Below are 21,442 nucleotides of genomic sequence, written 5' to 3' on the forward strand. Positions count from 1 at the left end.
CGCTCAGTACTATTTACTGAATCTGTGAAAGATGGTGGGACAGAAGGGGCTCAGACTGTGTGCCAGCCAGACCTGGGTACAGACCCTGAATTGCCTCTGATCAGCCTTCTGACCCGAGCAAGCTGTTTAACCGCTCCAGATCTCAGGAAGATAGAAGTTCCTTCATTCCTTCATTCAACTGACCTAATTTGGAGGCTGCTGTGTGCCAGGCCCTGCTCTCCGTGTTGGGCTCCTTCAGTGAACAGAGAAGGGGGCGCAGGTCTCTGTCCCCGTGATGCTCACATTCTAGGGGCAATGGCAGCTCCCTTTACATACGTTAAGGAGATTACGTTCGATACAGTGCCCGGCACATAGTAGGTGCTCAAGAAATGGTGTGGCTGCCATCCTCCTTCTCTGCAGTGCCTGGGTCCGCCTCAGAGCTGAGGTGGAAGAGATGGACCCAAGACCTATTTTAAGCTCAAAACAGGTCCAAGGGGCTTTGCCCCTGGTGGGGGAAGGGTGCAGCTGAGAGGAGACTTACTGGCGCACAAGGTGGTGTCAGCGCGGGGCCACTGTCCGCAGGTGCCCTGGAGCTGGGCCCTGGCTGCAGGAGGCCCTGAGGGGGCCTGTCCCCTCGCTGACGTGGCTTCACGCCTTCCTCCCCAGGCCAGGAGGAGGGGGGCTGCCTGCCCCGCCCGCAGTGCCCCCAGGAGTGCGCCTGCCTGGACACCGTGGTCCGATGCAGCAACAAGCACCTGCAGGCCTTGCCCAAGGGCATCCCCAAGAATGCCACAGAGCTGTGAGTAACCCCTGCCTGGTGGCAGGGAGAGAGGGCGACCAAAAGCAGGTGTTAGCTGACTAGGCGCTTGGAGTTAGGGCTTTGCAGGAGACACTGGGTCCAAGGAGGTTTGAGCTTCTCTGTGGCCGCCCCCCTGCTCTGCAGTCACCTGACGGCAGGGGTGCCCCGTGGCGAGTGCTTCATCCCCTTAAACTAAGCTCTGCCTTTAAAGTAAGAAATTACATTGATTGTCCCACTTCACATCATCTCATGAGCATTGCCCTCAGGAGAACGCTCACAAAAGTTATTTTTATTGTCCACTTAATATTCCATCACGCGAGTCTACTGTGATCTATATAACAAATCCCCCTTTGTTGGTATTTAAGCTTCCAATTTGTTTACTCTCATAAATAACACTGAGGTGAGCATGCCTTCAGTGAAACTGCTAGTTGGAGAGCGATGCATTGTTGGGACTCTTGATGACCTTCCAGAAAAGCTGTCTCCTCTGCACTCCCGCCCGCCGTGTGTGGAAAGAGCCTTCTTGCTCCCCCTCCCCCTCCCATGCCCCATCAACACTGGCTGTTGTGGTGCTAACTCTTTGTTGATTTGGATTTGGTATCTGAGCCCATGTGGGGACGTGGGTATAAATGTGTATGGCAGACAGCGGATGGAGAGCAGGCTCCTTTGACAGACCCCTCCAAAGGGAAGGCCTGGGTCAGGCCCTGACTCTTCCTGCCCCTGGGATTAGTCCCTTCAGGCCTCCATAGCCGAGCTTTTCTTTTCCCTGAGGGGAGCACGTGAGGTTTTCATTTGTATTTCTTTCATTACCTGCAAGGCTGGTATTTCTTCACAAGCACACCAACCACTGCAGTCCTTGTCCTGTGACTCTCCTGCTGCATCCCCCGCCCAGTTTTCTGTAAACCTCATATGTTCCGTTCTCTCCTTGGTGCCTCCTAGCAACCCTGGGAATAATGGGACAGGCAGGACAGCCTGGCTCCCTTGACTGAGGATGCTGAAGTTCAGAGACTTTAAGCCTCAGTTTTCTCAGCTGTAAAATGGGGCTACTGGGTTTGTTGACAAGGAAGGCTGAGAGGATCGAAGGAGATGGGCCGGGAGTCATTCTGTAGGATGCAGGGTGATGGGTCGAGGGAGTAAAGCCCTGATTTGTGCTCTGTGGACCTTTGGGGGTTGGACAAGGCATCCTGAAGGCTGCCTTCGGTGGGGCTGCAGCTCCCGGTGCTCCCATCAGCTTAGTAAGGATGGCTGGTGGCCATGGGGGACGGAGGGCAGGTCGCAGCATTTCGAATCCCAAGCTCCGCGGATGATGAGAGACCAGTGGGTGGGAGAAGCCGGGTCGGTCACAGAACTGACTGCAGAGAGAGTTGGAGAGTCACCTTCGGGGCCCTGAGCCTGGATGGTTAGGAACATGGAGTGTAGTGCTGATGTAGTCAGGGGAAGTCTGTGTGGGTGTGAAAACACAGAGCTTAGGTTTGGGCATGTTTGGGTCTGGGGCCAGCCTCAGGCACCTTGCCAGCAGGTAGAGGGGGGCCCTGGGTGCTGCTGAGGACCTGGCAGGTGGGTATTAGCTTATTACAAATTACCTATTTGGCCAAGAAGCCTGGAGAGCAGAGAGGGAAGGCCAGGGGATCCAGGATTGAGCCTGTGGTGCCCACCGACAGGGAGGGTGCTAAGAGGGCCAGGCAGGGGCTCGGGAAGGAAGCCACAGGAGGCTTCATGTCTCAGCGACTTTTACCAAGTGTTTCAGTGGCATCTTCCCAAATGGCCTAAGAAATGTCCGTGTTTTCTCCTCCAATTAGCGATTCCGGACCAACTGTGTAGTCTACATGTAGGAGAGGAAATGAGTGAGAAGGCCCTGTCTGCAGGGGGAGGTTCTCCCTGTGCCGGGCTCTGCCCAAGGCCGAGATGGCTGCACTAACTGCTGTGTTCTCTCCTGTAGCTACCTGGATGGGAATCAGTTCACGCTGGTTCCGGGACAGCTGTCCACCTTCAAGTACCTGCAGCTTGTGTGAGTATCCAGGCCTGTCTCAGAGGGCAGGAGGGCCATTGGAATCTAGCCATTGTGGCTCCAGCTTTCCTGGAAATTCCCTACAGATGCCACTCTGGCTGATCCATTTTTTTTGTTTGTTTTGTTTTGTTTTTTTAATTGCAGTATAGTTGATGTACAATATTATATAAGTTACAAGTGTACAATATAGTGATTCACAACTTTAAAGGTTATACTCCATTTATAGTTATTATACAATATTGGCTATATTCCCTGTATGGTACTGATCCATTTTTTAATTTCACCCCATCCCTTTGGGAACATCTGTGCACAGAACTGTTTTGCCATCTAGTGGCCATTCTTGGGAATTGCATTGTTCCAGGCTCTCTCGGGTTGGAACCTGTGTGCTTCTGCCCACACCATCTCCCCAAGCCTCTAGGCTGGTAATTATTGTTAAAGAGGGTTATCCTTGCAAAGGTAGGAGCCAGAGCAGAAGAAGAGAGTTATGGAAAACTTCTTGATCCAACCTTGGCTCCTAAACCAAATATGAAATATGGCAGCCTCAAATACACATCTGTAACTAACTCTTTCTTTAGGCTAGCATTTACTTTTCTGTTATTTCCACTTTTGACCTTTCTGCTTCATGAAAACATACTGAGTAAGCCTCAGAATAAGTTCAGCTCCTCTTAGCCTTCCAGCTTAATTAACACCTCACTTCAATTGTCTTTATCTGCCTATTGGCCAGATCCCACCAAAAAGAAGTCCAGAGAACATTTCATCTGAAGTGCCTTGGAGCAGTGCTGCTCAAAGTGCGGTCTGTGGAGCAATGGCAGCCTGAGAACTCTTTGTAATGTGCCTGAAACTAGATAAGGAACTCGCACCAGAATTTTAATCAACACATTGCTTCTTCCTTCATTGGGAAAGTATTGCTATGAAGAAAATGTTAGCTAAACTAAGTTGTGTGTTTAGTGTCATAGGTGATTGCATTTTGGCACAAGCCCCTTGTTTGGGGACATTCAGTTTGAGGACTAGCTTCTTTGAGTAGCACTGGCTTACAGAGTTTCGAAACTCCAGTTTATCTGTCTTTGCTAATGACCTAGCCATGGTGTTTTGACTGACTGTTCCAACAGTGGAGGTGAGAGGTGGTGGTTAGAGTGATTTGTGGCTGGTGATAGAGTGACAAAGAGAGAGACAGCCTTTCTTTGGTCTAATTTGAGGCAGCCCCACTAGTGGTGCGGATATGCTTGAGGAGAAAGGGAGGGAGAGGGGACTAATGTGAAGGCAGTTCTTACTATGAAGCTGCCTGTTGGGGGCTGAAATACCAGTACCTCCTTATCATGGGGAAGGACCACAAAGTGTACTTGAAGTTTGGTGATGTATTTAAATGTGTCTCTAGGAACAATGGAGTGGTTATGGATGAGATTAATTAGAGGAACATTTACTAAAAGAAAATGAAGGCAGGGCACATGGTTTTATTTGCTGAGTCAAGAACTGCATGAAGTGAGCAGATATGAAGCCCTCTAAGTCATGGGCCTTCCCCCTAAATGTCACGGTCTGGGGGCATGCAAGGGAGAGAAATAGGAGCACATACGTCGTGTGGAGTGACGAGTGTTCCAACAGACGTAAATGTACATGTTAGGGCTGTGGCTCAAAAGAAGGAGTGGGGGGCTCAGGGTAAGGGCTGGGAGAGGTCAGAGTTTACCAGGTGCAGAGGGAACAGGATATCCAGGGGCAAGAGAATTTCAAGAAGGGTAACAAATTCATGCAAGGCATGTGGGGACCCGTGAGGGAGGGGGGCCATGCCCTGGCGTACCTGGCAGGTGGTGAAGCTAAAGGGTCTGGAGGTTGCACTTTAAGTAAATGGGAACCACTGCGGGTTTGTTGGTAGAGAAGTGACCTCATCAGATTTGTGTCTTAGAAAGATTGCGTGGTGCCCACCATGTGGAAGATGGATCGAAAAGGGGCAAAGCTGTGGGTGAGAGATGAGGCAGAAACCAGAAGAGAGATGACGGTGGCTTGATGTAGCAGAAACTTGGGAGGAGGGGGCAGATGGAACAGATGAACAGAGGCACAAGCCAGTTAGGTGAGGGTCTGGGAGGGAGGACGTGGGGGTAGGGCAGTGTTTCTGGGTTGTTGGAGCTGCTGACCGGGATGGAGAGCACAGCACGGGGCACGCGGGTGGGAGAAAGCACAAGAATTGGAGTGTCTGTGGGACATCAGGTCTCTGGAGGGGACTTCGTGAGAGAGGTCTGGCTGGGGCCACAGCGGAGGCACCAGTTGCGCACAATGGTGAGGGAGCCAGAAACGTCACCGAGGGCTGAGGGACTAAAGGAAGAGGAAGAGCAAGGACAGGGCTTAGTGATCCCCGTGCCTAAGGGGTGGGTGAGAAAGAAGCATTCACCAGAGAGGTAGGGGGAACGTGGGAAGACAGTGGTCTGAGGAGATTTGAGAAGAGGGTGGTCAGTTGGGCCAACGCTACAGGGTCACTCGGAGAGCACATTGCCGTGACCTGGGGCTTGGGGGCCAACAGACTGGGGTTTGACTCTGTCTGTACTTCCTCCCAGCTGTGTGACCCTGGGTGGGTCACTTCATCACTCTGAGACCCTGCACCTTCTTTTATAAAATGGGTTTACTATCTCCCTCATAGGATTATAGGGATGGTGAGTGAACAAACCCACGTAAAGTACTAGCAAGAGAGAAAGGATAGAGAGCCCCCTAGGCCTGGCAGTTGGGAGGCAGCTGATGCCCTTGGTGGGAGCATTTCCATGGTGGGTGGAGGGTGGGAGCCAGGCTATAGTTGCACGGGGTGGGAGATGAGGAAATGGAGACCTGAAACCCTGGAGACATAGAGCGAGTTCAGGGAGCAGAGCGGAGGGCTGTAAATAATTGTGAACCAAGCGCCCCCTCCACCACCTCCCACCCCCCAGAGTGCTGGTCAGAACCACTTGCCCGCCTGGCTGAGGGATGGCCATGGCCGGAGTGGGAGAGGGGAGGAGTTCTTTCTTTCTAAATGATGATACTTTTGTCTTTTCCAGGGACCTGAGTAACAACAAGATCAGTTCCTTAAGCAATTCCTCTTTCACCAACATGAGCCAGCTGACCACTCTGTGAGTCCCATGGCGGGAGGTGGAGGGAGGGCTTGTGGCTACTGAGACTCTCCCCAAGCCTCGGTCACTGGCAGGTATCCCCACGTACCCTCCCTTACCCTCCAGGGAGGGTGACAGGGCCTGCCCACTGAAAAGACTTTTAAAAAACTTTTTTTTTTTATTGTGAAACACAGCATGTATACGGAAAAGTGCGAAAAACATAAATGTACAATTTAACAAATAATCATAAAGCTAGAACATGTGTAAATACCTAAGGGAAAAAATTGAATACAGCTAGCACCCCAAAAGTCCCCTCATCTCTTCCTGATCATTCTTCCTCTCTCCCCCGACACCCGAGGCAGTCCCTACCTGAAGTTTTATAATGATCACTTCTTTGGTCTTTATAGTACCATCTACATATGCATTTCTACACAATGAAGTTTAATGTTGCCCACTTTCGAATCTTATATACATTGAATCATACAGGATGTAGTCTTTTATGTCTGGCTTCTTTTATTTACCATTATGTTTGTGTGAAGCTGTGGTCTCTTCATTTTCACTGCTGTATAGTATTCCTTTGTAGGAATATACCATACTTTCCTTATCCATTCTACCACTGATGGATATTTGCGCTGTTTCCAGTTTGGACTATTGTGAACGGTTACTCTCTGAACATTTTTGTGCCCATATTCTAAGATATTTTAATGATTGCTTTAATTATATTCCAAGCAATTGATTGGAAAGTATTAACAAGCATCGTTTATATTTGCCTGGAGCTTAAGAATGTATTTCGTTCACCTTCCCAATACCTCACTTTACAGATGATGTGCCCAGGACTTAAGAACTTTCCCTTTGGTTCTACTGTGGTCAAATAATAGAGCCAGTACCCTAAAAGACAGGGTCCTGACTCAGTCAGGCCCCCAGGAGCAGAATGTGGTCCCAAGGCCACAAAGGGCTGCACTTACCTGCCTCAGGTCTATTAGTCAACTGGTTTCCATTTCAAAGTCTTCATGAGCCTGTTGACTGAAAGAAAAATGCACAGGTTGTGAGTTAAGTTTTATTCGGGGACCTTCCAGAGGACTATAGCCTGGAGACAGTCTCTCAGATAGCTCTGAGGAACTGCTCTGAAGAGGGAAGGGAGGAGCCAGGATACATATGAACTTTTTTTTCTGAGAAAAACATGTTGGTCAAGCATCAAAAGGTTACTGTGAATCCCAAAGAACAGATAACTCAAGTTAATGATTTTAATGCTTTTCTACCTATGGGAAGATGTAAGAGTCTGGGGTCATTTGAAATTTTTCCTTAGATATGCATCTAAGCTACCTAAAGGCTAGTATATTCAAAGCACAGAATGCACCCTGTCTTTCTCCATCCTGGATTCTCCTCAAGGCACACTGTCGGTGGGCAACTGAAGTGGCTAATGGCTTGATCCTTGTAGAACTGGAATGGCAGGCAACATTTTTTTCTTTACAAGCCTGTGTGTGAAGCTGCCATGGTCTAGGGCAGTGGTTCTCAACCAGGGGCAATTCTGCTCTCCAGGGAACATTTGGCAATGTTTGGAACGTTTTTGGTTGTCACAGCTGGAGGAGGGCAGGGGGAGCTACTGCTTCTCTGTGGGCAGAGGCCAGGGATGCTGCTGAACATCCTACAAGGGACAAGACAGCCCCCCAGCAAGGAACTGTCAACAGTGCTGAGGCTGAGAAATCCGGGGCTGGGTGATCCTGGAAGCTGTAAGGGGAAACAGCCTTTTCCTGTGATAAAAAATGTCTCATTTCTCTTGTTATTATTTAAAAAATAGCTTTAATGAGGTATAATGAATATATAATAAACTGCACATCCTTAATGTGTAAAATTTGATACATTTTGATATATGTTCACGCCCATGAAACCATCACCACAGTCAAGGTGGTGACCACCTGCATCACCGCCAGAAGTGGTACCCCTTAATAATCCCTCCTGCCTTTCCTCCGTCCCTCCCTCTTCTTCCTGCAGGATCCTCAGCTACAATGCCCTGCAGTGCATCCCTCCTTTGGCCTTCCAAGGGCTCCGCTCCCTGCGCCTGCTGTGAGTCTTGCTGCTCTTCATTCCTCCAGGGAAATCTGCCCCACCGAGGGCCCTTCTCACCCACCTGGCAGGCAGGAATGTCCCCAGGTCCGGGGCCCCAGCAGGGCCAACTGTGTCCAAAGTGCGAGGCCAGTCCACTCTCACTGGAGCTCCTAACAGAGGCCAAGGAACGAATGGGAAACCATCCGAGAAAAGGGGGTTGCTGTCTGCTCCAAGTTGTGTTTGCGATGTGTGTGCTGAGGCAGGGTCCGGGGGCGTCCAAGATAAGGTAGCCCCTTGTTTGCATGTGAGTCTCCTGTCAAATGGTGAATGTAGAACCTTGTCTAAGAATTCCCACTGTGAGTTTTGCCCTGTGCTCACAGCCCTCTGCCATGCCTGTTATGACGGCCTCTGGAATATCCTTGCACTGAGTCCTCTGGCAGCCCTCCTGGGGCAGGGGGACATTCTTCACCCCCAACCTAGGGCTCACCTAGTAGCTTCCTTACCAGGAAGAAGCCTGCCCCCTCAGGCTCCCTAGCCAAGCTAGGGAGGGCACACGTTGCATACGCACACATCCATTTGTCCTGTGAACAAACATGGTATGTGAGTTAGTTGTGATGGCCCGAGCAGGGTCTTCCAGAAGGGCTGAGGGGCAGCGTGGTCTGTGATAATTAGGGGCTCCCTCTCCTTGCCTGTGGCCAGCAGCGCAGGGTCTCTGATCCAGGGACCCTCTCCCTCATGACATGCCCCTCTCAGCAGAGGGCGTCCCTCCATCAGTTCCTGAGTTTTCTGTCTTGGGATGAGTCCTGACAGCCTCTTCTCTCTTCAGGTCCCTGCATGGTAATGACGTCTCCACCCTCCAAGAGGGCATCTTCACAGATGTGACCTCCCTGTCTCACCTGTAAGTAACTCTGGCCCAATTCTCGGCACCTCTTTGGATTTAAATGGAACTTGGATTCCAAGAAAGACCCCTCCTCCTGAGAATATTACTTTTAATTTAGCTTGTGAACTTCAAATGCTCCCCGTTTCAGACTCTTACACATTCAGTGTACCATCAGTCACAGCAATGGACTTTGAGAACAGTTCTTCACAAGCAATAATAAAAGTAGTAATGACCATATACTGATTGCCAAGCACTGCACGTGCATCGGCTAATTTAATCCTCACAGCTCTCCTACAACATAGCTACTGTTATTCCCATTTTCCACATGAGGAAACAGGTCCAGAAAACGTGACAGGCTCACCCAAAGTTGCGTAGCTGGGAGAGGCTCGAGTCTTCCGTCTCAAAAGCCCATGCTCTGAAGCACGATGCCAGTACTGACTTCATATGGTGGGGGATAAGCTCTGGAAATTTACTACCCAAAAGAAGTATAATTGGCATAATTGGATGTAGACTTGTTTCCAAAACTGTTTACCTGGCAGCACCAAGAGGATTCTTAAAAAGCAGTATGCTCGATTCCTCAACAGGCTGAATGTAGAATTACCATATGACCCAGCAATTCCACTCCTAAGTATATACCCCAAAGAATTGAAAGCAGGGACTCAAACAGATACTTTTACACCCATGTTCATAGCAGCATGGTTCACACAATAGCTATAAAGCAGAAACAACCCAAGTGTCCATTGACAGATGAATGGATAAACAAAATATGGTACAGTGGGATATTGTTCAGCCATAAAAAGGAATGAAGTTCTGACACATGCTACCACATGAACGAACCTTTAAAGCATGCTGAGTGAAATAACCCAGACATAAAAGGGCAATATTGTACGATTCCACTGAAATGAGGTGCCCAGAATAGTCAGATTCATAGCTACAGAAAGGAGAATGGTGGTTGCCAGGTGCTGGGAGGAGGAGAAAAGGGGAATTTTTGTTTAATGGGTACAGTGTTTCTGTTTAAGGTGATAAAAAGAGTTTTGGAACCCGATAGTGGAGATGGTTGCACAATATTGTGAATGTAATCGATGCCACTGAGTTGTACACTTAAAATGGTCAAAATGGCAAATTACATATTTTTTTTACCACAATTTAAAAAATGAAGGAATATAAAAGCAATGGGCCATGGCAGGGTCATCCTAATTCTGGAGGCGGGGCCAGGCACAGAGTGAACACGTTCTCTTCTAGCATCTCGGCTGTAGGTCCAGGTCATGTTCAGGCCAGATGGACTGCAGCCGGGACCCTGGGTGTTACTGTGTCCTCCTGCTCTCTGCCTCACAGCCAAGTGCCCAGGGCCCGAGTGGACAGGCAAACCCAGATCAGGGAGTCTTTTGGGGTCCCCAGCATCTCTACTTGAAGTTCAGTCACTCAACAATCTCACTGGATTTTCTTGGCTCTAAGGCTCATCTTTTCCACATTTTAATCTCTGAGATCAGAGTAGATCTTACAAATGATCTGTATGTACTTAATAAGGTAACATTTCTCCACCCCTCCCAGAACATGCTAAATTAGTGGGCGTCTAACAATCTTAGACTTGAGGAAATAAAATAGTAATAAGTGTCACTCATTGAGAGTTTGCCTGGGACAAGTACTTTACTATCTGTGGTGTCTTTTTTACTCCATAACCAAAATGGGAAGTAGCTTTTGTGCTGTGAGCCAGCTTCACAAATAAGACAGGGACTGTCTTGAGCCCACACTGAAGATTCCAGGACTCAGTGGGCAGAGTGCAGTGATTGATTAGTGATGTCTGCATGGGAGTGGAATGGGTCAGGGGGCTCTGTCCTAGGTGGCAGGATTTATTATACCCATTTTACAGTCCCAGGTTCAGTTAAGCAGATTCCCTAGGTCATAAAGCTGGGAAATGACAGAGACAGGATTTGAACTTAGGTGTGTCTGATTCCAAAGCTCTTTATTTATTCTTTATTGCCTCAATAAATATGTCCTGAGTAATCACAGTGAGTCAAATGCTGAGGAATTTACTAACACAAGGTTTCTGCCTTCTGTGACCATCTGGGATATTATAAAACAAGCTCAAAGGCAGCAGTGACTAACTCTGGGGAACTCTGATGACCTTCAGAGAGGAGGTGCCTCTTTGCTGCCATTGAAAAGGCACTAGGAATTTGCCATTTGGACGTTTCAGGAAGAGGGAATAGCATGTGCAAAGGCATGGAGGCAAGGAAGTGAGTGACATATTCAGGGATGCTGTGTTGTCCAGCATAGGATATAGGGGGTTTGGTTAGGTGAGGAGTGTGGGGTGGGAAGAGAGGAATCTGGAAAGGGACATTGGAATTCCATTGTGAAGGGCCTTTGTGCCATGCTATGGAGATTGGGCTTTGTTCTGTAGATAGAAGGGAATCGTGGAAGAATTAAATTGTGAAAACTCCTGGAAAGCTGTGGTGACCTGTGGAGGCTGGATGGGATGGGATGAGGCGGGAGGGAGCCTGGCTGGAGACTGTGGCTCTGGACAAAGGCCAGGCAAGGATGGTATTGTTCATTGTTCTGATGACTCCCATTCACAGGGGCTTGTTTCTATCTGTGTTTAGTAATTTTCGGTTGTGAGCTCATTTTTTGCTGATGCTGGGAATTCTGAGAACCTGTATTGGAGATACTTCTCTCCAGAGAGTTTTGTGCGTGTCTTTGCTGGGCCAGTGTCTGCTGCTGCTCTGGGTCCACACTGTTCTCGGCTCCTTTGCTTACCCCTGGGCTGTGCCAAGTGTCTGCTCCAGCTCCCCCCCTGCCAGGAAAGGCCTTTTCAAGCATGTGGTCCACCTTTCCCTCCTTTGGGGCCCCCCTTCGTGTATTGTATCTCTGATCATTGGGCTTTACCTTTTCTCCTTCCCTGTGAAAACTGAATAAGACTCAAGGACATTCTGATCATGTCTCTAGCTCAACATCTAGAGGCTTTGCTCTTCAAATGGGAAGTGAACATATGTTTTGTGTCAACAAAAACCTGAAGCTGCAAAACCAGATTTTGAGCCCGTCCCTATCTATAAATTCAGACTTTCTTTAGGAGAACAGTGACATCAAGCCAGAAGCCAGATCCAACTTGTAAGAAAGAAGAAAAAAACAATAAGTAGAGATCAGTTAAGTGGTAAATGCAAAACAGGGCATCAGCATTACTGATCAGAGGTGTTCGTTAATTGCATCTAAGCCCTATTTCTCTATAAAATAGCATCTATGTAGAAGAAATCTTCCATTATTATGAAGCAACCTCATGAATACATTATTCCCTTTATACCCAGGGTTTCCAATGGAACTAGGCAGCAGCCTGGGAAATGTACATGTGCTTGTATTTAGGTGTGTGCGCATGTAATACTGATGGAATATATGTGCATGTGCACACATGTAGCCATTATTTCCTCTGCATGAAGAGTTGCAATTATTCCATAAGGATTCCGTGAGCACTTACAAGGAGTCAAGGAATGGGCCAAGGATAGCATAGACTCACCACATTCACTCTGGGCTTCACAAAGGCCACATGCAGTCTGAAGGGAAGTAGGCGCCCACGGCTGTATAACAAGTCAGGGTTTGCCCAAGAGTTAGCACCCAGTGTTCCTGGCTCCCAGAGGTGCCCTCTGTTCCTACTGTTACTCTGACCTGGGCCTCTCCTCTTCACCAGCAGTATGCAGGATTGGGGGGGTGGGCCAAGCATGTGTGCTGAGGAGGTGAGGTCCACCTTATTTAAACCCCTTGAACTTTAGACTAGGAATCAGGACATGTGGCGTCAGGTCTTTGTCCAGCCATCAACTTGCAGTGGGATCTCAGACAATTCATTCATCTCTTTAGGTTCTTTCCTCACCTGTACACAGGTTATTTCTAAGGTCCGCTATAGTTCTAACATGCCATAATCATTGTGAGCACTCATCACTGCCTGGGGCTTCGATACCCTGCACATCTCTGCTGCTGTTTACTTTAATATTTACTTTTACAGTTAGCTCATCATTCATCCATTTGTCTATTCACCCATCCATCCATCCGTCCATCAGCAAATATTTACTATGTGCCAGATCCTGTGCCAAGGCTCTCCAGTATCATTCTTCATGTCTATAATCTGACATTTTGTTGCCCCTAATCTGCTGCATGTTGGAAAACTAGATTTCTGAATTCATTAAGAATTCGGTGTGAAAAGTAAATATGGAATAATTAGGTAAATCATGGTATGCCCATATGACAGAATAGCAAGTAGTTAATTATAATAGTTATGGCACTGTACTTTATTATTTGATGAAAACGCGGAATAGGGACTTCCCTGGTGGTGCAGTGGTTAAGAATCCACCTGCCAATGCAGGGGACACGGGTTCAAGCCCTGGTCCGGGAAGATCCCACATCCCGCGGAGCAACTAAGTCCGTGTGCCACAACTACTGAGCTTGTGCTCTAGAGCCCATGAGCCACAACTACTGAAGCCCACGCGCCTAGAGCCCATGCTTTGCAACAAGAGACGCCACCACAAGGAGAAGCCCACGCACTGCAATGAAGAGTAGCCCACGCTCGCCGCAACTAGAGAAAGCCCGCGGGCAGCAACGAAGACCCAACGCAGCCAATAAATAAATTAATTTATTAAAAAAAAGAAAAGAAAACGCAGAATAAAGAAGACGGTGTACTCTGATTTCAGTGATGTATATATATGAGCACAAGAACTAGAAGGGAATAAATGAAAATTAAATTAGTTACATTTATGGGATGACAGATGATTCTTTTCTTTTTGAAGTTCTTTTGCTTTCATACTGAGATTTGTGCATTTCTCGTGCTTTTAGGCAGGCGTTCATTCAGAAAACAGGACGCCTGCTGGTGTCAGGCTCAGTGAGGGATTCACGATTCCTGCTCTCAAGAAGCTTCATTCCAGTAGAAGAAGTGATGCACACAAATAAATTGCCCGGGAGGAGGATGGGTAGAGGAGGAATAGCTCAGGTGAAGAGATTTTGAAGTTTTAGTGTATGCTAAACTGTACAGTTGGCACCTCTGAAACAGCCACAGGAGATCTATTTCTGTCCTGGTTACGTTCATAGAAGAAGCCCAGCCGGGCCTTGGCAGGAACAGACCGAATAGCTACTGTTTCAACTATTTCCAAGTTATACCAAAGATCAACAGCACAGGGTTATTTATACTTTTGCTGGGGGATGAACCTGACTCCACGGTCCTTTTGGATTGTTGAGCAGCCTGGCGCTGTCCTCACCACTGGTCTCAGCAGGGCCTGTGGCTCTCCACTCCCCACTGAGTTCACAGCAGTTTTTGTTGGGAAAAATGGACTCCCGGTGAAAGTGAACTACTTGAACTAATGAAGTAGCTGCAAAAACCCTGCCTTTGGAGAAATTAAAGCTTGAAATGTTGAATTCAGGAGTCGCTCGCCATCTGCTCTATACAGCGACAAGTAAAGCGTGTGTTGGTCAAGCCAGAAGGCATAGTTTTGAATAGCTTTGTATGCGACTTTGGTAGTTTTTATTATTCTCTATTATTTTTTTTTTTATATTGAGTCCTAAAGGGACACTTACATTTGAGGTGCAACTTTGTTGCCATTTATGGGGGGAATTTATGCAGGAATTGGGAATTGTGACATCCTAAGACGTGTCAAGGGCCTCCACATTCACAGTGGCTTCAGATTTAGTCTTTTTGGCATTTTCTCTAAATGAGCTACAAGATGGGGAGAAGAAACCCTTCATAATAAACTCTCAACTCGTGGCTCATTAGCAGACCACACTCCTGCAGTGTGCTACAAAACCTTCTTTCAAAAAAATTCTGTATTTATCTTTTGAATAACATAATTACATTACCTCATACTTTTTATGTTAAAAATATTAGTCTGGTGAATGTAGACATTTTAAACATACCACTGTTTTGTATTCCTGTTATTTTTTTAAAGTCTTTGTGTTTTTTTTAACACAATGAAGCTTCAAAAAATCAAAAAATCAAAGCGTCTGAGCTTCCTCTACCTCTGAGAAGCCCTGGTAATGTTCAGGGAAAAGAGGAAGGTGTATTCCCTGTCCCATTAACCAGGATGGATGCTGTCAGCAAATCAGGACAGAAAAAATGAAATACACGTGGAGGTTGAAACGGCTTTCTTTTCCAAGCTGCATTATTCCCTCGGCAACCATTTCAGGTTGTATGTGCTTGTCTTTCTTCCCCTTCCAGATTGCAGGCTCTTTATCGAATCATAAAGTGAGCCCCAGAGATGTTAAGTGAGCTGCTCAAGGTCACCCGGGCAGTGAGCAGCTGCGCTGGGGGCCGGAGTCCAAGACTGTTGAGCCTGCTTTATAAGATCGGCCGTCATCCGCTGGGCTATCTGGGGGAATTCCTGCTCGGAATTGCTGCTGCTTTCATCAGACCCAACACATCTCCAGGGGAACCACTTCCTCTGTATTGCCCAGACACAGGTGGAAAATGGCAGCGCATCCATTTGGTACTTAATAAATGTGCCCTTTCTCACGAGCAATATACAGCCTTATGTTTTCACCATAATGTTGATATAAATGAACTTCAGGCACGAGGCTCTGGTTTTTCTATTTGCTGGCTCAAAGACCGCTGGCCTCTTCGTTCCCCCAAATCCATGCCTAGTTCATCTCTGAATCTCTCACTGTGGTTTAGTGAGAAGATTATGAGCTTGCCCACGGGATCGGTCAAAGCCTAAGTGGTTGGCGGTGCACAGTGTCAGCGTCAGGGCGGGAATGTGAGGGAGCAGGCACAGCCTTACACCCCAGGCGAGTGATAAGTCCATACAGCCTTTTTTGGAGGGCGGCTGTTAACATTTTCCATGCGCTTCCTCTGCGACTTGAATCCTCCTTCTAGGCATCTGTTCTAGAGAAATGCTCGCTCCTCACAAAGAGGCATGAACAGAGTGTTCACTGACCTTGGAAACAACCAGAATGTCTGGCAGCAAAAGCTATGAAGTGGGGGCTTCCCTGGTGGCGCAGTGGTTGGGAGTCGGCCTGCCAGTGCAGGGGACACGGGTTCGAGCCCTGGGCCGGGAGGATCCCACATGCCGCGGAGGAACTAAGCCCATGCGCCACAACTACTGAGGCTGCACTCTAGAGCCCGCGAGCCACAGCTGCTGAGCCCGCGTGCCACAACTACTGAAGCCCACGTGCCTAGAGCCCGTGCTCCGCAGCAGGAGAGGCCACCGCAATGAGAAGCCCGTGCACCGCAACAAAGGGTAGCCCCCGCTCGCCGCAGCTGGAGAAAGCCCACGCGCAGCAACAAGGACCCAACACGGCCAAAAATAAATAAATAAATAAATTTATAAATAAATAATAAATTAAAAAAAAAAAGCTATGAAGTGTCCATTCTTTGGGATCCTATGAAGCAGTTTGATAAAATGAGGTGGATCCATATTGCCGACCTGGAAACGTCTCCAAGACGTGCTGTTTAGTGACAAGAAGCAGGCTGCTCAGAAACGACGTGTACTGGAGGGAGGTAATCTCTTCCTCACGAAGAACTGTGTGTGTGTAACTATGGGAAAGGATTGGAGGGCTACGTGCTGAGTGTGGTGACCATGTGATCATGGGTCCTGTGGTTGGCAGGGACAGTGGTGTAGACTTTCATGAAATGTGGATGTACTGTAGTTTACTTAACCACTCCCCCACTGATGAACACAGGAGGTTTCCAGTCTTTGTTACAAACAATGCTGCGATCAATACCATTGCAGAGATGCCTTTACACACTTGTGCAGGCACATCTGTGAGATAAACTCCCAGAAGCAGAATTGCTGGGTCAAAAGGCAACTGCATTGCTTAGATAGATATCATAAAATCCGCCTCCGTAGGAGTTATACCATCTTGCATTCCCATCAGTAACATAGGAATGTGCCTTTAAAAAAAAAATTTGAGGTGAAATTCACAGAATATAAAATTAACCGTTTTAATGGGTATACTTCAGTGGCATTGAGGACAGTCACAATGTTGTGTAAGGTGGAGACGATTGTGTGCCGGGTCTGAAAATGGTTTACAATGAGAATGCATTCATGTGCCTCTTGTTTAACTGAAAATGAAAAAAATTAAAAGAGTATAGGCTTCAGCGTCAGACAGCGCTGGGTTCTGGATCTGGGGGCTTCCCTTCACTGGTTGTGTGACCCCAGGAAATTACTTATTCCACATGAGGCTCAGTTCCCAGATCTTTGAGATGGAGAAGAGAAAACTTACACTGTGGGGCTGATGAGAGGATTAGATGCACTGACTTGGGAGAAGCAGCTGTTTCATCACAGCAGTAAATCTCGGTTCCTTTCTCCCCAGTGCACTCTGGAGGCAGTGCAGTCAGAGGCTCTGGCCTCAACAGCACGAGTTCAGATCCTACTTCCCCACTTTCTCTGTGCATCTTGGGCAAGTGCCTCCACCTTTATGAGTCTCAGTTTCAACATGTAAAATGGGGATAGTAGGGTGTGATGAGGACTAAGCAAGATAACAGATAAGGAGTGCTTAAAACTCTACTGCCTACACAGTAAGTGCTCATGTAATGGGGGCTGTTAGGCTTTTGCTGGCTCCTGGCATAATGCCTGGCACCCTAGGTACCCAGTGGGCAAAGGACCCCATGAAGCCATAATGCCTGCTTCTCTCCACTCTCTGACCCAGGGCCATTGGTGCCAACCCCCTGTACTGTGACTGCCACCTGCGCTGGTTGTCCAGCTGGGTGAAGACAGGCTACAAGGAACCTGGCATTGCCCGCTGTGCCGGGCCCCCGGATATGGAGGGCAAGCTGCTCCTCACCACGCCTGCCAAGAAGTTCGAATGCCTAGGTGAGCCCAGGAGCACGAGAGGGGATGGTGGGTACCGGGTTGCTTCCCCCCGCCTGCCAAGAAGTTTGAATGCCTAGGTGAGCCCAGGAGCACGAGAGGGGATGGTGGGTACCGGGTTACTTCCCCCCGCCTGCCAAGAAGTTTGAATGCCTAGGTGAGCCCAGGAGCACGAGAGGGGATGGTGGGTACCGGGTTGCTTTCCCCCACCCCCTGCTTCCCCCTCCAACCCTGGCAGAGCCTTCCAGACACTCCTGCGTCCCCGAGGTGGCCGGCTGGGTGGGGAACAGGTGGCAGGAATGAGGCCCCTGCTGCTTGTTAGCATTGCTGCCCTCTTGTCCTGCCATACAACGAACAAAAGAAAGCCAGGCGGAAAATCTCAGGCCGTAAGGGCTCTAATCCCTTCCTGGGGTTATGTAAGGAAAATAAAAATAGCAGTGTTTCTGGAAGCTCCAAGCCTCTCAGCAGTACAAGCACTCAGGCCTCCCTTTGGTCGGAATTGTGCTCAGCAATTAGCTTAAACGCCTGAGCCACTGGACCCAGCTGCCACTCTCCTGACATTTGCGGAAATACAAGGCCTGAGTGTGATTGGAGGCCTCACCCTGGACATCTGTAAATACTCGTTCAGGGACTGATTGACTGATTGACAGCCCAAGCCCTGGGAACCCTGCTGAGCAGGAGGAGGTGGCCGAGTGGCTGCCCCAGGCCTAGCTTTGTGTGCAGGGGGACAGCTGTGGGAGGGCACGGGAGGCCGTGGGGCACGACTCCTGCGCTCTGCAAGCTCACAGACCACCAGCGAAAGTGAAGCTGACAGCCAGGGGTTAATGAGGAGGCCCCGGGCCGCCCTGTGTGCAGGATGCTTTCACGGGAGTAACCCTTCAGAGGGGCCGATCTGTGGCTTGGCTGTTGGCTGTTGGGAGCAGGCCAATGTATGTTGAAACGTTTGCTCAGTATTTATTTAATGGGGTGGGATTGGTACTGGTGAAAGCTTTTTGTCTGTGGTTTTTTTTTTAATTTTTATTGGAATATAACATGCATAACAGGAAAGTACAGATCGTAAATGAATGGCTCGCTGAATTTTCACAAATTGAACCCATCCAGGTAACCAGCACCTGGATCAACAAACAGAGCCCCACCTGTACCTGAGGAGTCCCCTCGTGCTCGCCTGCAGTTATTACTAGAAATTGTTTCTCCTTCTAGTCATGCTCATGCCTCTTCAGGAACCAGTGTTTCTCTACTTCTAGAAGGAGTTTTAAGTGGAAACCTGACTTAACTGGCTGGTGTTACTATTTATTCTTGTGAGGCCCCAATGCTCCTCCTAGGTGGCACCCCAGGCAGCCTGGCTGCCGGCTCCTCCCCCACCTCCAAGTTCAAGGAAGGGCCACCAGTGAGTCCTGGAGGGGCTGGAGAAGGTCATGCCTGTAGCCGGAGAGGTGACGGGAAAGGGTCCTTCCCTGTTCAGCCTCGGAGAGCAACAAGTTCAAGGCCATGGACCTTTTTTCTCCTAAGCGTGGCCTCCTCTCAGAGCCAAGTCTCCTCCCTGCTGGGGTGGCCGCCCTTGCTGTCCAGGCCAGCAGGTGACAGGGCTGGGGGTGGTTGCCTCAGAAGGGTGTGAGGGGATGGAGAAAACATCAGCCGATGTCAGTAATAGTGACCATGATGCTGTCACACCGATGGTCCTGCCCTGACCGCCACATGGGGGCTCCCCTGAAGCCCCTTTTTCGGATTATCTCATTTAGTCCTTCCAGCCCCATGAGGCAGGGGCTGTTTTTAGCTCCATTTCACAGAGGAGGGTCCAGAGGCTGGAGAGGTGTACTGTGAAAGGGGGGTGAGCACGATCCAGAGGGAACACCGGGAGGGGCAAACATCTCCTTGGGGAGAGGGCTTCGCGCACCCGTCCCTGCGGTGCCAGGATTCTGGGCCGGGGGCCACGGGGCTCTATGCGCAGCCCTGTCCCCCCACCCCCTCCCTGTGCTAACACCACTCCCACCTTGCCTCAGGTCCGCCCACCCTGGCTGTCCAGGCCAAGTGCGATCCCTGCTTGTCCAGCCCATGCCAGAACCAGGGCACCTGCCATAACGACCCCCTTGGGGTATACAGGTGTGCCTGCCCCAGCGGCTATAAGGTGAGTGCAGGCTGAGGCTGGAGGCGGAGGGCTGCTCGAGGGCGCGGTAGGTCAGGGCTGGGGCTGTCTTGTTGGCCACTCAGCCCTCAGGGCCCAGGGTGAGCTCAGAGCAGGGGCCCAAGCGAGCATTTCATCCATGACCTAACATGTGGATGAAGGAACAAAGAACCCCCGGGACCGGCAGGCCGAGCTGCTGAGGGGCCGGCTGTCCCTGTTGGCTCACTGGCCCCTGGGTCTCCCTGGGGTCCCCATCGCTGACTTCTTCCCCAGGGCCGAGACTGTGAGGTGTCCCTGGACAGCTGTTCCAGCAGCCCCTGTGGAAATGGCGGGACCTGCCACTCGCAGGAGGGCGAGGATGCCGGCTTCACGTGAGTTTCCGGGGGTGGGGCGGGGGGTGGTGGGTGCTGGAACGTGGTGGGTGAGTGCTAATGGGATCCAGCAGCCAAGCCTCAGAGCCTTCCTCCTCCGAATGGGATGGCCCAGGCCCTTTGAGCTCTGGGAGATGAGGGACAGGCCCAGGGGGAATAGCCACTCACTCCAAATGGCAGCCAGAGGCCTCTCTGTGTCCACCCAGGCCGCACCTGCGCTGCCCAGAGGCAGGGAGAGCACAGAGACTAGGGGCTGCCCAGGTCACCCAGCAGGCAGCAGTGGGGCTGGGGCTTGGCGCTGCTGCTCCAGGCTTCTGCCTGCTCTTGCCCGGTGCCAGGAGAGTCTTTCTGTGGCACTGGGAGTCCATAGCCTAGGGCGTATGCAGCGGCAGTGCCAAGAGGCAGCTTGGGGGTGTTTTAAACTCCTGTAATCTCCATTAACCCCCAAGGCCTCCAATTGAAGCCATCCACCTGCTTGTTGGGCCAGTGTTGCCTGAAGGCAGGGCCCTCAGCCAGCTGCTCCGGATCAGGCGTCCACCCCGAGCCCCCAGGACAGGGGTGGGGAGCCCTGCCCGGAGGTGGAGCAAGTCCTGGTCACGCCCTCCGGGGGCCTCCCCCACCAGCTCATGGGTCACTCTGGTCGCACCACGGGCATCGGTTTCCCACTGTCCTCCACAGCTCATCTCGCAAGTCCTCCCAGTGCTGACATGGCCACTCAAGCCCCCCACTCACCCTGCTACCCCCAGAGCCTCTCAACGAGCCCCACAGCCTCCCAGAGCTCTCCTGCACCCAGAGCTTTTCTGAGGAGCACATAGTATTTAGTTGCTGAAGATAAATTGCCAGCTGAGCATATTGACTCTTCAGAAAATGATGTTGAATCTACTGGCAGAAATGGCCAAACCTGTCTCTGCAAACCCAAATTACCAGCTGTAAAAAAGAAAACATTAAATGGCCTCTCGGCAGGTGTCGCCTTGGAAACGGCGTCCTTACAATAGGCTCTGTGCTCCTCTGGGCTTCCGCAGCAGCTCCATCAAAGCCCCCTCCTCATTGGCTAGACTACTAGGGGGCGTGTCTACGGAGAGGGCGGCTGAGAGGACGCACCTAGGAACTCTCCCTGTTAGGTCGGGAGGGGTGCAGCTGGGAGTAGCCCCTCACACTTGGCATGCCTGCAGATTGGGGGGGCGCTGTGGGAAGGACCCTTTTGGTCGAAAGGGGTGCCTCCCTGAGTAACCCCTCAAACCTAAGGCTTACAAGGGCCTTCTCAGTTGTCCCCCCGAACCCCGCCAGAGGGGACTTGGCTGAGATCCGCCACCACCTTGCAGGCGGAATTAAACTCCAGGACACAGGCTGCAACAGTAGCCTTCACACCTTCTTGTTCACACCCCCGCCCCGCCGCAAACGAAT

At 50.0% G+C, this 21,442-nt stretch overlaps 1 protein-coding gene across 3 annotated transcripts in view; it reads left to right on the forward strand.

Moving 5' to 3' along the window:
- Positions 1–21,442, forward strand: part of SLIT1 (slit guidance ligand 1) — a 148,738-nt gene that overhangs the window by 115,156 nt on the left and 12,140 nt on the right. For all 3 annotated transcript variants that reach the window (XM_059900988.1, XM_059900989.1, XM_059900990.1), the window contains exons 20-27: positions 646–778; positions 2,715–2,783; positions 5,798–5,869; positions 7,841–7,912; positions 8,721–8,792; positions 17,385–17,548; positions 19,546–19,670; positions 19,941–20,038. In XM_059900988.1, the coding sequence (XP_059756971.1) occupies positions 646–778; positions 2,715–2,783; positions 5,798–5,869; positions 7,841–7,912; positions 8,721–8,792; positions 17,385–17,548; positions 19,546–19,670; positions 19,941–20,038 (805 nt within the window). The remainder of the gene's footprint in view (positions 1–645; positions 779–2,714; positions 2,784–5,797; positions 5,870–7,840; positions 7,913–8,720; positions 8,793–17,384; positions 17,549–19,545; positions 19,671–19,940; positions 20,039–21,442) is intronic.

Source organism: Balaenoptera ricei, chromosome 16, assembly GCF_028023285.1.
Source record: "Balaenoptera ricei isolate mBalRic1 chromosome 16, mBalRic1.hap2, whole genome shotgun sequence".
Taxonomy (NCBI): domain Eukaryota; kingdom Metazoa; phylum Chordata; class Mammalia; order Artiodactyla; family Balaenopteridae; genus Balaenoptera; species Balaenoptera ricei.